General features: G+C 37.3%; 3 protein-coding genes across 3 annotated transcripts; 1 reads left to right on the forward strand and 2 right to left on the reverse strand.

The window, feature by feature from the left end:
• Window positions 1–1,506: 1,506 nt before the first annotated feature.
• Window positions 1,507–2,655, reverse strand: MELLADRAFT_113952 (uncharacterized protein; the record flags this gene model as incomplete). The annotated part of the gene is made up of 3 exons (XM_007418715.1): window positions 1,507–1,593; window positions 1,790–2,107; window positions 2,206–2,655. 3 exons carry the CDS (start codon window positions 2,653–2,655, stop codon window positions 1,507–1,509), a joined length of 855 nt encoding a protein of 284 aa, XP_007418777.1.
• Window positions 2,656–2,898: 243 nt separating this feature from the next.
• On the forward strand, window positions 2,899–4,260 carry MELLADRAFT_46163 (uncharacterized protein; the record flags this gene model as incomplete). Its single annotated transcript, XM_007418712.1, has 3 exons — window positions 2,899–3,043; window positions 3,125–3,227; window positions 3,318–4,260. 3 exons carry the CDS (start codon window positions 2,996–2,998, stop codon window positions 4,019–4,021), a joined length of 855 nt encoding a protein of 284 aa, XP_007418774.1.
• A 9,698-nt stretch (window positions 4,261–13,958) lies between these two features.
• Window positions 13,959–14,213, reverse strand: MELLADRAFT_124528 (uncharacterized protein; the record flags this gene model as incomplete). Its single annotated transcript, XM_007418714.1, has 1 exon — window positions 13,959–14,213. One exon carries the CDS (start codon window positions 14,211–14,213, stop codon window positions 13,959–13,961), a length of 255 nt encoding a protein of 84 aa, XP_007418776.1.
• Between the last annotated feature and the right edge of the window lie 1,414 nt (window positions 14,214–15,627).

Consider the following 15,627-nt stretch of genomic DNA (forward strand, 5'->3'; position numbering starts at 1 on the left):
ATGACGGTTCAGAGTTTTCAGGTGCTTTACTCTACATCCCTTTCAGTGAGACTTGTGTTGTAGAGTCTCAACTTGTTGAGTAGCCCATCAAGTTCTATGTGGGTCTGACTCTGCTTATTTTCTCTCTCCCAAAGTTAGCGAAGTCCCTCGCCATGGGCCTGAGGCGCGAGGGACTTGTTAGGTTTGTCTCTCTCCCATCAAATTTGTTTGCCTTTGTGTTGCAGTTTATTCTTTTGTGCGTTTTTGTACATAATTTGCACAAAAAACTTGCACGAATTTTTGCATAGCTGGTTTGAGGACCATAAATGTAATGAACATTGACTTGTTAACAAACTTTGATGTCTCATAATCAAAATCTAAACAAAAGTCATCTGTAAAAATCATAATACAATTACCAGATTTCCTAATTTCTTGAATATATGAAAATCTTTCAAAAAAAAACTCGAGGTGTTTTTACAAAACCAAGGATGTTTTTACACAATATAAAAATTTATGTTGCGATTGGCTAAAGACTCTAGACGGCTATTGTGTTAATACCTTACTGAAACAAAACACCACAAGATATAATTGAGGCTAATTGTGTAAATTGAGCCAGAGAACAATCAAGTTCCATTGGTGTTTTTGACTCATTTCTTGTGTTCTTATTGATTATAAGCCACAATTCATGAAAAGAAAGATGGAAGATGGAAAAGGGGTGATCAAAGATTTGGTATGGGTATGTATAACGACTACAGTGCAATATCTACTGGATTGTTCCGATTTGGTTGCAAAGTATACCTTGATTAGAAAAGGGGTGATCAAAGATTTGGTATGGGTATGTATAACGACTACCGTGCAATATCTACTGGATTGTTCCGATTTGGTTGCAAAGTATACCTCATGATTATATGAGCATTTCGACTTCCTTAGAACGCAACAAAATCAAAATACAATCCAATCCATCACATGTCTCCTCACGTATTGGCTAGGAAATCTGAGTATACATAATGTACAAGTAGAAATCAAAAGAATGATATGATCATGATCAGTAAACATACTAATCTTCTGTGTTTCAATCAGTGAATTCTAACTTACTTACTATATGATAGGTTAACATACCAAATGAATTTCCTGATTTTTTTTTCTAGAGTCAAGGGTATGTATCCGTTCAGAACTTTATCTCATGATTCTCTTCCAACTTCAGTATTCTCATTAAGAAATTATTCGATGATTCCTAAATAAATTTCATCAGAAAGTAATCTAATTCCTTTGATGATAGCCACACTTTATTCTTTTGATCCTTTTTGGTTGATTTTCATGGGTCGTTGAAAGCTCTGTAGATCGTAAATTTGAACAAAAGTAAATGGGTTTGAATTCGTGAAGCATGATGGATGGTGACGGAACATAGATTCGGTTTAGATCACTTCTTCTGTTCCAAAGATCATCATCAACGTTTGTTTTTTTTGCCAAAAATAAGTCCAAAACCTAAGTGAACATCAATTTTTTGCTTGATCAAGCTCACCTGGATTACAATTTGTCTTTGTGATTCAATCTTGACCCCATGCACGCCGGATGATCAGGAATGATCAGGTTAAATTCAATTCGAATTGACATCTGATCAAACCAAACAACGAAATCATCATCTTGATCATCAAACGCACCTAATCATTCGATCTTTCGAGCCTCCATACCGTCAATTCAATCAAAATTGTCCATTTCATCATTAAACTAAAACAAGTACAACATGAACTTGAAAACAAACTACCGACTAGACATTTCAAGTAAACGAATAAAAAATCGAACACTGAACCGATTCGATTGTATTTTCCCACCCATTAAACTTAGCCACAGCAGCCAACCCAAACCCAATAGAATGCCAAGACTCATCTGATTGAGCAAGTTGAAATAACCTTTGATTAAGGTCTAAAAGAAACGGATGATCAGAGAACCAAACAGATTGATGTAAAGTAGGTTGTCTTCTTGCATGAACATTTGTCGAGACTCGATACCAAGAGGAATGATCGGATGGTAATGAAGGTGTTTGGGAGCATCGATCATAGAGAGTGGCTTCAGTCCATGTCCATGAGTTTCGGTATGTTCCATGATCTTCTGGATAAGATGACCAACCCTGAAAGTAAGAATTGGAAAAAAGATTATCAATTTTTTTTTGAATAGGTTTATAGAAATTCGTTAAGTAAAGTTGATGACCTGGTCATGTGAAACTACCTTCCATTCGATTTTCATCACTTTAGCTGTTAATGTCTTGCAAGCCCGATTGCTACTCCCATCCAAACCAACATCCCTCAAACCATTCCTCTCCTCCACCAAATCTGATGTATCTTCATGTTCAAGTTGAACCAAACGTTGAAATCCATTAAAAACATATTTCATATACTCCAAATCATTCAACAAATCCAAATCAAACAAAACCTTTTGATCTTCATGTACCAAGACAGTATGATTCAAATTAACCTCATCTTCTGTCCAATATTCAGATAATCTTAAAATCTCATAATTCAATTCGTTCGGTAAGTTTCCTTTTCTCTTTAATAATTCATTCACTATAAAGATATCGTTGGGTGTTGGTTTCCATGATGAAGATGAATTTGTTGAGGATCGGTTTGGGTTTTGGTTTGCTGAGGATTGTGAGGGTGTGGATGAGGATGAGTTTCCCATTTGTTTGTTTTGATGAATGGTTAGATTTGATGTATTGAAGAAGTCTTTCTTGATGAATTTCTTTAGAGTGTTGATAGCTTTGAGATGAGAGTTGAATTGGAATTGAATACCCGAGAAGAGAAGCTCTTTTTGGCCCCGAGAGTGATGACCCGGTCCATCATCAGGATTCAGGAGTTGTGAGATCGCAACTTATTGAGCTGTGAACTGCTGTGGACTGGGCCTGGCTCAGCAGACTCTGGCATTCGCATTTCAAAATTTAAAATTCAAATCAACTTCAACTTCCACTGCAACTTCAACTTCAAGAACACGACCAGACCAGAAACCCATTCGAAACAACAAAATGATCAAACCAAGACTCAAGGTATTATTCTTAATCATCCTAAGAGAAGTAAATCAACAGTTCATCTCATCATCCCATTCAATCCATACATCAAAAGCTGACTTGATCTTCTTATAAACTCATCTCAAGACTCAAATCATAGTGACTATCATCACTGCTTTTGCAATCCTACATCTACGTACTGCTCATTCGATTTGGTTTGGATTAGGTACCCTTCATGCAACTCTAATAGGTCAGTACTCACTCAATCCATCCATCCAAAGCACAAAAACAAAACCTGATAAAAGAAAATGACTTTCTTGAATACGTATGATTTGATTAGCAAAATTACTTAAAAGGTTTATTAGACAACCAAGACCGATAGACTCAAATAAGATCAGTTCATATGGAATGCCATCCACTCATTCATCATCGATCTCATTCTTTGGAATTTACTTATTCTTAACTTCAATCTTCTTACCATTACATTCAAGATTGATCATCTTCATTCAACCATTCGTTTCATCCCAAACGATCTTAAACTTACTAGACCAATCTGATGATCCTACCCAAATGCCTTCCAACACAAGCTTACATACTTCTCAATTCATCCGTACCTTCGTGGGGATCGGTTTCTTAATGGTTTCAGGAATCGTATGTTGGTCAAGAGTCAGATTAGGATACCATACCCCATCGCAAGTAATAGTAGGTTCATTAATCGGAACTATCTTAGCAATCACTTGGTTCACACTATGGATCGGTACCTTAACCTTTAACGAAATCCAATCTACTTCTTCATCACAAAGGAATGGGTTAATCGAATGGGGAGATCATCTCGAAAGGATTGCAGAAGATTCAACTTATTTGGTTCTAGAAGCTTGGCAAATGAGAGATGGTGGTTTGTTATGGGATTCTTTAATTAGACCTAGTTTGAATTCGATTTGTGTGACCTTTGGTTTACATCCTTGGTTCGAAAGTGGTGATCAATTAGGTGTTCATGATTATTTGAAACCTTTGAATACTAAATCTACTAGTCCTATTAGTTAGTTCAACACTTGGATTCTTTTTTGGATTGTCTCTCTTTGTGTGTGTGTGTTTTGATTTATATATCATTCATCGGTTGTGTGTTAAGTTGTCTTTTGTCGCTTTGGATTCTTTTGTTTCTTCGAATTTTTACACCGTTTTGGTTTTGTTTGTTTTATATCTTCTTTGTCATCTAATAAAGCATTCCACTATCTTCTTGGTTTCTTTTCTTTTCTTTATCAATTTAATTTTTGGTTAAAGGGAAAATGGTATACCAAGTAGACCGCACGATTGAGAGAAAGTTTCCAAGAAAACAATTTAGAAACTCATAAGCAAAAAAAAAGTCAAATGGTACCAAAAGATACCAAAAAGAAAGTGGAAGTTTCTCAAGCACCCTGGACCAACCCATGCGGCTTATCATATTCAGACTGACTCATTTCCCCACACGATGCGATCCGAGACGAACAACAAACTCCTAAACATGGAGAGACAAATCGACCCGATCAACCGAGCCAGGTGAGCCATTTACAGATGCCGGGTTACCCCAATACTGTTCTGACCACCACAAGGATGATCAATGACTGCCTTTAACCTATGTTACAACTACCCTTGCGGGAGGAAGTGGACAAAGGTACCTGGATTGCCTTGGTTCGTGATGGACATCATGTGAGATTCGAACTCAGTGCGCTTGGGATGGTTTGACCCAGTTTTATTGGGAAGTGCGAGAGATTCCTCCGATTTTGCCATTACAGCTTGAAGACTGGGTTTGGTTTTTGGAAATTTGATTCGGCATCATCTTCTCAAGCCTAATCGATTCTTTTTCACTTTTCACTCTCAAGCTTAGACTTCATCTCGTCAAACAAGATGGGTATGCCGACCTTGAAGGCTATTTGGTCTGGTACTAGTAGCTCCGATCATGATGATTGTGAGATGACATAGACAACAAAGTGGATGATAGAACCAGATTCTCTTGAGAACTCCTTGTTAAATTCTTTTCGATAAAGGCCTTCCTAATAAATGAAGCGTATTTCTCAACCCAAGTCTTTCTGCTACGTATGTATCAAGTCCAATCTTGATGGTTTATATCTAAGAAATCCTTCAAGACTCGAGATGGGCGTATAATCTAATGATCTCTTGACTCAAAGCTCGTCTCATTCTTAAATAAGCCAAAAGAAATGTAGAAGATTATTTTTGTGATAAATTGGTTTAATGAAAGAAGTCAATCCGAAGGAAAACACATCTTGCCATTGGTGACTTTGAAAAATATGGTACCTGATTAAGATCTTGTTTTTTTTTCTTTGTGAAACAATTTATTTTATACTTTCTTAAGAACCAGTTTAGCTTATACTGTGAAGGAAGCATCGATTTTGAGGTCTTTTATCCCTGAGGTTGTGGGTTTAGAAATAAAGAATTGATAAAAGATTTCAAAACACAAAAGAAGGGTTTACAAAAATAGTATGATCAGTTTAACTTTCAAAGGTAAAGTGAAGCAAGACATTAAAGATGTTCACTATGCAGTGCACAGGAATGGAACTTGAAGCTCAATGGGCCAATAAAATCAATATTTACCTGATTCAACAAACAAGTCTTGGTGATTTTCATATATCTATGGTACTCAAAACCACTAGGTTCAAGCCACCTTTTTCAAAGAATGTGAAAAACATAGATTCAAAGTTGATCTTTTTTGCAGGGGAATTCCTGGGAATTCTCTGGAACTTTTTTTTGGAGCTCTGTACGGTTCATTTTCTCCGCAAAAACAACATTTTGAAAGCAGGTTTTCAAGAAAGGTAGCACAGACCTAGTGGTTTTGAGTACCGTAATTCTTGTTTAGAAGTCAAAGTTGACTGACCAGTTTCAGTTGTACTACTTTGCGGTTTGTCATATCAGTTGTAGTGTCTATCACATTGTGGCTTAACAAGAGCTTCACTTTGAGAGTTGATTGTGATAAATGCTGAGGAATGAGATGGATTCATATAAACAAACTCTAACAAAGCCAGTTGAATTCTTGAACTTCTTCACTGAACTCACGTTCTTTCAAATCAAATATAATCATGGAAACACTTTTCACTTGTGAGACCAACATCATGTTATGACCCTACTTGTATAAGGCTTACCTGTTATATGCTTATACTGTACTGTAATGATGTACACATCACTAAAAGCATATTATATCAAGTACAAACATACCAACTTAGATACTTAACTCATAGACTTAATGTTTCTTTTATCTTTTCACTCGAAGCTCCAACAGCACTGGCTCCTTAGGGAATTAGACTGATTCTATTCTATCCTTTTGGAGTCAGGTGAGCACAGTTACATTTCTTTCTTTTATTATTTCATTTCACTATTCATATGTACATCCTTAGGGAATTAGACTGATTCTATTCTATCCTTTTGGAGTCAGACAAATAAAAATATCAGCTTACTTGGTTTCTAGAAAAATCAAGACCACTACGTGGCATTCTGAACCCTTATTCCCTCAGTGAGAACTTCCACTTCAAGTGAGGACCACGTGTCCTTTACATGTACCATCTAGACTTCTTGTGATGCATAGAGCAGGGACTCTTTTCCTTACTTAGCAATCTAACTACTTTACCAGAAGACCCTCTTTCTCTCTTGCACCTTGCCATCTCTCATCAAGTCCTAACATATTGCTGAGTCTTAAAACACTCAGGATCCAAGAGAAGAAAGAAATAGAAGAAATTAAAGCAATGAAATCATCAATCAAATTATTAAGAAGTTAAAGAAGAAAAGAAGCAAAAGGAAAGAAAAGAAGAAAGACAAACAAATCAAGTAGAAGTTCAAGAGAAGAAGATTAGTTAAATTAAAATTATCCATTGAAGTCAATTGAAACAGAACAGAAGCTAGTTTCAAATTCAAGATCTCCTGCATCATCTCATTACCCCGCATTCAAAAACCTTAAATCAATACACCAATCTCAAACCTTATTCCCTTGATAATCACCCACCACGCCAAAATTAGCACTACCAGATAGTCCTAGTAGTACAGGACCAAGTGAGAAGTTTGAAGACGTAGAAGAAGCAAGCATGGATGTGAACATAGCGGAATTGTTGAAAAGGATGAATGAGATGAACATCAAATTAGAGGAAGAAAGTAGATTAAGACAAGAGGCGGAAAGAAGATGGTTAGAGCTGAAGCAAAGTATAGAAAGAAATGACCCAAACGTACAAATGCAGGCACCAACACAGAACACAACAACTGCAACTCCAACACCTGCCCCAAAACAACCACCGATCAAGCCTCACTGCCAGCATAGATGCCTCGGGTTGCGGAATCCGAGGCATCATCGGAGGTAAAACCTCGGACAAGGTCTGTCCGAGGTTTTTGTCCGAGGTAATCTTCTGCACTGGGAATTGCCTCGGATCAAAACCTCGGACAGTTTCTGTCGGAGGTTGGTAATCCGATAATACCTCGGATTGAAAAATCCGAGGTAAATATGTTGGTGGTGCCTCCTAAGATCACAACACCCAATAAGTTTGATGGCGCCAAGGGCCAGAAAGCGGAAGTATTTGTAAACCAAATCAGTTTGTACATGCAAATGAATACAGCAAGCTTTGTAAACAAACAGGCCCAAGTTGCATTTGCCCTATCGTACATGGATGGAAGAGCGAGCTTATGGGGTCAATCATTAATGGACCAACTCTTAGATTCAGAAAAGATGTGATTAGTTACCTGGAGCAAATTCATTGAATTGTTCAAAGCAACATTTTTTGATACTGACAGAATTGCCAAAGCCGAGAGAGAAATAAGAGCCTTACATCAAACTCAATCAGTTGCAGATTATTGGATAAAATTTTTGGAATTGTCCTTAATTGTTAAATGGCTGGATTCAGTATTAGTTTCACAATTCAAACAAGGCTTGAAAGGGGAAATCAGGGTTCATATGGTCAGAGATGTATTTGAAGAAGTGGAAGAAATGGCAAAACTTGCTATCAAAATAGACAACAAAGTCAACAAACGGAGTCATGAATCAACTCACACAGGAAACAAGAGACAATTTTCCCGCAGGAAGACCAATTACACATAATGTAGTTTCTGAGCCATAATGTACAAATAACACAGATATAACACCAAAATAATACATTTTGGCTCATTATAAACTGAGTCAGATACAATTGGTTTTCCCGCGGGAAAATTGTCCCTTGTTTCCTGTGTCACCATACAAAAATCACAACAGCGGCAACCACAACAACAACCACCAATCCCGACGTGATGGATTGCTCAGCATACCAATTGAACATCACTAATGACAAGTACAAGAAAAGAGGAATGTTAGGAGCATGTTATCAATGTGGTAAAAGCAATCATTACATAGGAGACTGTCCTGATAGAAAGAGAAGGAGCAATAGAGGTGGTTGGAGGGGAAGAAGTAGAGGAGGATTTAGATCAAAGTTTGCTGAGGTTGATAGTGTAAAGGATGAATTGAAGAGTGAAGGAAGGTCTGAAGAATCAAAAAATGGAGATGCTTGGGAGTGAAGGTTGTGCCTCCCCCGAGCGGTAGTGATTTATCATCAGAAAATAGTATAATTAATGCACTTGAAATAAAAGATACAAGAATTATTGAAAGCATTACCATTTTCAATGTTAAAAGTGCCACAACCATAAACGCGAGAGCCCTGATCAACAGCGGAGCTACTCATGAAGCTATAAGTGTGAGGGCTAGGTGCTCTTTGTGGGAGTACTCAGTGCTCACTAAATGGTAAATGGTAGGTTTCTTAATCTTAACTTCTTTATTTCAAATATGTAGTAGGTACAATTTGAAGTGAAGAAGGAAAAAGAAAGGAAAAAAAAGGACAGTCTGTTTGGACAAACCCAGACAGACTTCAGTTAATTGACTCCTGAAGAGGAGATTCAGTTATTTATAATAAAATATTATTATCATAAATGAAGGTTGGATCCTGGACCTTCCTTTAATCTTTATTGTAACAGATCAAAGAGTGAGTTAGTTCACCAATCTGGTTGTCCTTAAAGTCACCAACTTGGGGTTATTCTTAAGGTCAACAGCCTGAAGTTCTTCTTAAGGTTACTAGCCTGGAGTTGTTGGAGGTCACTAGCCTTGATTGGGTTTCTACTTAGGGGAAGTAGAGGATCCAGAGGGGAATGAAGAATTGTATTACCTACTTTTAATCAGGAGCTGATTAAAGTTGATGAAGCTTATCACTAGTCTTATTTGTATAAGACTCTTGATATTTACTTCAGTTGAACTTTAATTGTTCTTCAAAAGTAGTGGGTAATAATTGCTTAGGGGAATCTCTGAAGGCTGAGAGAGGAGGGGTTTATATACTCTCCTCTCCAAACCTAACTGTAGTGATATTTGTTATTATCACTACATTGGTTCAGGGTTAGTTATTGACATGTAGTAATGATTGTTACTAGTAATGCTTAATTACATAGACATCTTATGTGTGGTATGTAATATAAGCATTTAACTCTTGACACTGAGTTATGAGGTGTAAATGGTGTTTCGTTACATATTACATGTAGTTTTACAGGTTCATGTATATGTAATAAAGGTTTTGATACATTGTATTACATGTTACATACAGTCTATGCTCAGTATTTAACATGTAGTTAATCTTATACATAAGTTTTTTACTGTTACAGGTTAGTTTTGGGTACATGTATATGTACTCAGGGCTGACAATAAGTAAGACCTTCGTAGTGAAAAATCAACTTCAAACCGAGCCTTTAACTCAAGTCAGAAGTGTTACAGGCTTCAGTGGACATGAATCCAAAATCACACACACTGGTGACTTTCATGTGAACTCCTGTGATACACCACCAACTACCTTCATTGTAACCGACCTAAGAGACAAGTATGACATCATTTTAGGCATGCCATGGATCAAGAAGAATTATCAATTGATTGAATGGAAGAATAGCAAATTCAAGAATGAAGAACTTACCATTGCGGCTGCGGATTCAGTGTTGTTGAAACCAAAACAAGCCTTGAGAAGTCCTGAGGAACTGCCAAAGAGGCACACTAGGAATTTTGACGAGGGGGTGGAGTCTACAGGCTCATTCACACCCCCGCAATGTGAGTTCGATTTAACTTTATCAACCAGTATTGAAGAAGCAGCTGGCAAGCCAGCACACCTTCTAGAAAATGTACCAGAAATTGAGTCGATAAACAAAGAAGAAACTGCAGCTGTCATAACCACAGCTTTGTCCAAGCCAACAACCACCTCAAAGACCCAACCTGGAGTGAAGCCTGAGAAGTATACTAGGCAAAGTGACAAGGGGTTAAGTCCAGCAATGACTTGTTAAAACCCCCGCAGAGTACGTGTACACCTTTAATTTCCAAAAGTCGTAAAGAACAAGTGAACAAGCATCCTCATTCCATATTACAGATGAACTCCAAGAAACTGCGCAAGAGCTTACCACAATCAAACATCATTCTGGATCAAATTCAACAATCCCAGAGACCAAGCCCAACAATGATACATGCACTCAAGACCTTGTGGAATCCCTCAGCAAAGATTGCCGCAGATAAAGCTAAAGAAACTCCGCCAAAATTAGCAAAGGAACTTGCGCCTGAATGCTATCATGAGTATTTACATATGTTTGAAAAGGCAAATTCAGATGTATTACCTCCTCACAGACCATACGACTTCCGGGTAGACCTTGTTCCAGGAGCAACTCCTCAGGCCGGACGAGTAATTCCCCTATCGCCAGAAGGAAGAAAAGTCTTAAATGAAATGATAGCTAAGGGTTTGGCAAATGGCACTATAAGACACACCACATCTCCCTGGGCGGCCCCAGTTCTATTCACCGGAAAAAAGGACAGCAATTTAAGACCTTGCTTTGATTATAGGAAGCTGAATGCTGTGACTTTTAACACTGCACCAAATTGCAAATTTACCGTGGAGTTTAGACAATTGAGTAGACATAGAAAATTATAGAGAAGCTGGCAAGGGTCAGAAAAATATGAAAAAATAATGGGAGGGCCCATTGATGCATTCCAATTGTCTGGCATATTTTTTCATATTTTTAAAACCGCAATGCATATAACACTACACAAAATATAATATCTTCTGGGCAGAAAATATAAAAACCAACAAACAGTGATATTGAGCAGTCTTGGAGAGAGACAAAAATACACAAAAATATGCATATTGTTCCTATGGCTGAGACCTTGGATTTGAGTATTTTTTTGTATTTTTAGTGTGCAGATTGTTGATTGTACTAACAAAAAACCTCCAAGTTTCTCAGATTACAACCTGTAACACGGATTGGAATTTGGCCAAGGGGTGACAAGGGGATATCTGGAATTCTATATCCCTCATATCTTTTGAAATTCTGGGTCAAAACACTTGATAGTAAGCTGATTAGGAAGCCATGAAATGCATTTGAATGTTATGTTTAATAGGGGTTCTCAAAGTAGACCCGGTTTGTAAAAACCCGGTTGACCCAGTTGACTTTTTGGCTGTGATCTGTCAAAAAATGTCAACTCAATACACAAGGTTACTGCCAAAAAGCAACCGGGTCAACTGGGTTTTCTTGAAACCGGGCCAACTTTGAGAACCCCTAATGCATCAAATCTGTAGCTCCGCTACAAAAAAACCTATTTGTCTTTGAAACAAGCTCCTATATAGCCACATAGATATTCTTTGGGATTAGATGCAGGTTTTTTGTCTCAATGAAAGATATAGTCACAGAGTTTGGCTTTCCAATGAACAAAAAATCAAGTGGTTGGACCAAGAATTGACAAAGATATAAGGGATTGTTGAATTCAAATTATGCCCTCCAATGTCTGTTACAGGCTGTAATCTAACAATCCTGGAGGTTTTTGGTTAGTACAATCAACAATTCTCACACTGAAAATAAAAAAAAAATACTCAAATCCAAGGTCTCAGCCATAGTAACAATATGCATATTTTTGTGTATTTTTGTCTCTCTTCAAGACCGCTCAATATCACTGTTTGTTGGTTTTTATATTTTCTGCCCAGAAGATATTATATTTTGTGTAGTATTATATGCATTGTGGTTTTAAAAATATGAAAAAATATGCCAGACAATCGGAATGCATCAAAGGGCCCTCCCATTATTTTTTCATATTTTTCTGACCCTTGCCAGCTTCTCTATAATTTGCTATGTCTACTCAATTTTCTAAACTCCACAGTAAATTTGCAATTTGGCGTAGCACTACGCCAATTCAATAATATACCATGGAGTTTAGAAAAGTCAAGATGTAGAAAATTCTCAGCAATGCATGAGAGGTATGAAAAATTCAAAGAAAATATAGTTGAATCAGTCTTTGATTTCCCATCATGTTGCATATTTCTTCATATTTTTACCTTGAGTTTTGAAGATGTTACATAGAAAAATGATTTTGGGGTGTATTTGGTCAGAAACTCAAATTTTGGCCAAAACTACCCAGGCTTGGGCAGAAACGTTTCAACAATCCCAAATACAACAATTTTCTTTCAATCAAACTGGCAGTTGCACATTATCAAAGCCACATACTTGATCTACAGTTTCCATTTGGATGCTAAAACCCTTGCAGGACAGATTTATAAGGTTTTCTAGCTTTGCTGTTGGGGACATTGAGTGCTGTACCTTCTTCATTTTTGGATACACACCACTCATTCTAATGTGTATCTGGTAAATTAAACATGCAGCTTTCAGAATGTGCAGACATTCCAGATTTTGACACAAAATTGACAATTTGATTGGTCTCACAAGGTTAATGCCTCCATGAATGCCAGTTTTGGACATAAACTGAGTTTCTGACCTGATATACACTTCTGCCTTAAAAATCTTTAAAAATTTGCAAAATGATGGGCACACACAGAGGAATGCAACCCTTATTTTTCCATATTTTTTTGACCCCTTCTGCCTTGTGTATAATTTTCTATGTCTTTTTAATTTTCTAAACTCAGCGGTAAATTTGCAATCTGGCGTAGTGCTACACCAAATCAAAAATTTACCATGGAGTTTAGAAAAGTCAAAATGAAGAAAATTCTGAGCAATGCTTAAGGGGTTGGAAAAAATTGGAAAATTATGGTTGAATCCACCTGTGATGTCTCTTTCTTTTGCATACCTTTTCATATTTTTACCTTTAGTATTGAAGATGTTTCAAAGAAAAATGATGTTGGGGTATATTTGGTCAGAAACCCAAATTATGACCAAAACTACCAAGGTTTGGGCAGAAATGTTTGAATATTCACAAAGACACCAATTTTTTCCAATCAATTTGGTAGTCGCAAATCATGAAAGCCGCACCCTGGATCTACAATTCTCATTTAGATGCTAAAACCATTGCGGCAAAGATTTATAAGCTTTTCTTGCTTTGCTGATGGGGACTGTGATTGCTGTACCTTAGTCATTTTTAGAAACATACCGCCCATTCCAATGTGTACATTGTAAATCAAACATTCAGCATTCAGAATGCAAAGAAATTACATATGGTGAACCAAAATGGACAATTTTATTTGTCTCACAAGATTAAAGACTAAATAAGTGCCAGTTTTGGAAAAAAGCTGGGTTTCTGACCTGATATACACTGCTGCCATAAAAAAATGAAAAAGTATGCAAAATGATAGGCACATGCAGGGGTATGCAGTCCTTATTTTTTCATATTTTTCTGACCCCTTCTGCCGTGTGTATAATTTTCTATGTTCTTGCTGAAAGGTCTGCTCAAGATTCAACTGAATCTTGAGACCATTTCATCTTTGAGAGCTTTAGAAAATTATACTCCCTTGTGGCTTGTCTGGGTGCCAATCCATTTTATGCACTTGCACAAATGTGTTGCGCCTTGGGGAAAAAAATATGTGTTCTTAAGATGTAGTAAAACAGAATCTATCCCCTGAATTCCCATCAAAAGAAAAACAAAATGCTTTTTCAACCTATATTTGCTTGCCAATGTCACAATGAAAATTCTGTTGTTCTACAAGCAATCTCATACCCCACATGTTGTGGCAGGAAAATCAAATAGAAGTTAATTCTTTTTGGTTGGATTTGCACACACACCACAGGGGTTCCTGGCACGATCTACTTTACAAACGGAACAGTAATAGTCCAGCTCTGAGTCCTCTGAACGACCAGAGCCTACATCATCCCCACCATGTGTGACAAAACAATCTCCAACTGCTGCAGCTACATTTTCACTTGCCAAATCTTCCATGGGTGTACCAAGGACTTGATTGAATGATACAGAGATCATGAGCACAACTGCAACAATGCTGAGATTCATGATGAAAAATCTGATGTGTTGACCAAGCGTTAGCTATGGAAAGCCATGAAGAAGTTCATAGATAAAATATGTCAAGACTCACCAGAAAGATATATCAATAGGTTTTGAAAAATTGTGTGGGTTGCCTGCTGATGTAGACCAATAGTATCTATATCAATCAAATGTGTAAAGATTATAACCCATATAAGCTCAATATGTCTAAAAGATATCTCTACATATCAAAAGTAGCCGGGTAGCGGACAAAAAGCACAGGGAAACATACCAAAGACAATTGTGCCCGGTAAACAAACAAATCAATGAGATGCTTGGATAGTGAGCAAGTTATCAGCAAATCAGGCACCCTTTTATATCCATTGAATACTGGCTATTCAGCTGTTTTTATGACCCTTCCCTGGCATCGAGTCATGGAACACAATGCTGTGTTCACTCACATTCCCTTCCGCACAGCTAAAGTGAACATTGACAAGCTCTGTGTTGTGGAGAAGATAGTCGCAGCCTCATGATGCCCCTTTAAACTTCTTTCTCCACTTGTATTACACAAATCAGTGTTTTGGAATTCATTTGCTTTGTGTAATAAGATGCATGATTCCCAGTGAAGTGTCACAGTGAAGCTATCACCATCAACAGTGACAAGTACCAGGTCTTGAATTCAATTTGCGAGTACTTAAACAGTAGGAGGTCTAGAACACAAGTCTGTTTCAATGTTGTATGGGTAACACCCCCCCTGCGCAAACTCTGTAGCACAGATAAGTGTATAAATTTTGAAAGACCCTCTACACTTACAGTAAAAGCAGCACAAATCTAAGATGTCACCCTGCAGTGATTTTTTTCTTCTCCGCTTGTGTCAAAAGTAGCACCAATCTATGATGTCACCCCGCAGTGATCTTTTGTTCTCCATTTGTATCAAAGGCTTCTCTGCTTGTGTCAAAAGTAGCACCAATCTATGATGTCACCCCGCAGTGATCTTTTGTTCTCCATTTGTATCAAAGGCTTCTCCGCTTGTGTCAAAAGTAGCACCAATCTATGATGTCACCCCGCAGTGATCTTTTGTTCTCCATTTGTATCAAAGGTAGCACAAATATATGATGTCACCCTGCAGTGATCTTTTCTTCTCCTCTTGTGTCTAAAGTAGCACAAATCTATGTGTCACTGTCAATAAGCACGCTTATTGAACTAGTAAGTGGAACAATAAAATGTTCAGAAAGATATGAAAGTTGATCTAACAACTTATAATCAAAAAAGAGAGTAACAAAGGCGGAAGCGCAGTGCGTGACTATTACTAACCAAAGAGGTTTTAAAGATTAATTTAAAAGGTAATTGGAGTAATATGGACACAGTGGTAGTGTTTGATTAAATTGATTGATTAAAAGATAAAGAACAAAAGAAAGTAGAAAAACAACAAGGGTTTTATACC

The sequence above is a fragment of the Melampsora larici-populina genome, assembly GCF_000204055.1.
Source record: "Melampsora larici-populina 98AG31 unplaced genomic scaffold MELLAscaffold_102, whole genome shotgun sequence".
Classification (NCBI taxonomy): Eukaryota; Fungi; Basidiomycota; class Pucciniomycetes; order Pucciniales; family Melampsoraceae; genus Melampsora; species Melampsora laricis-populina.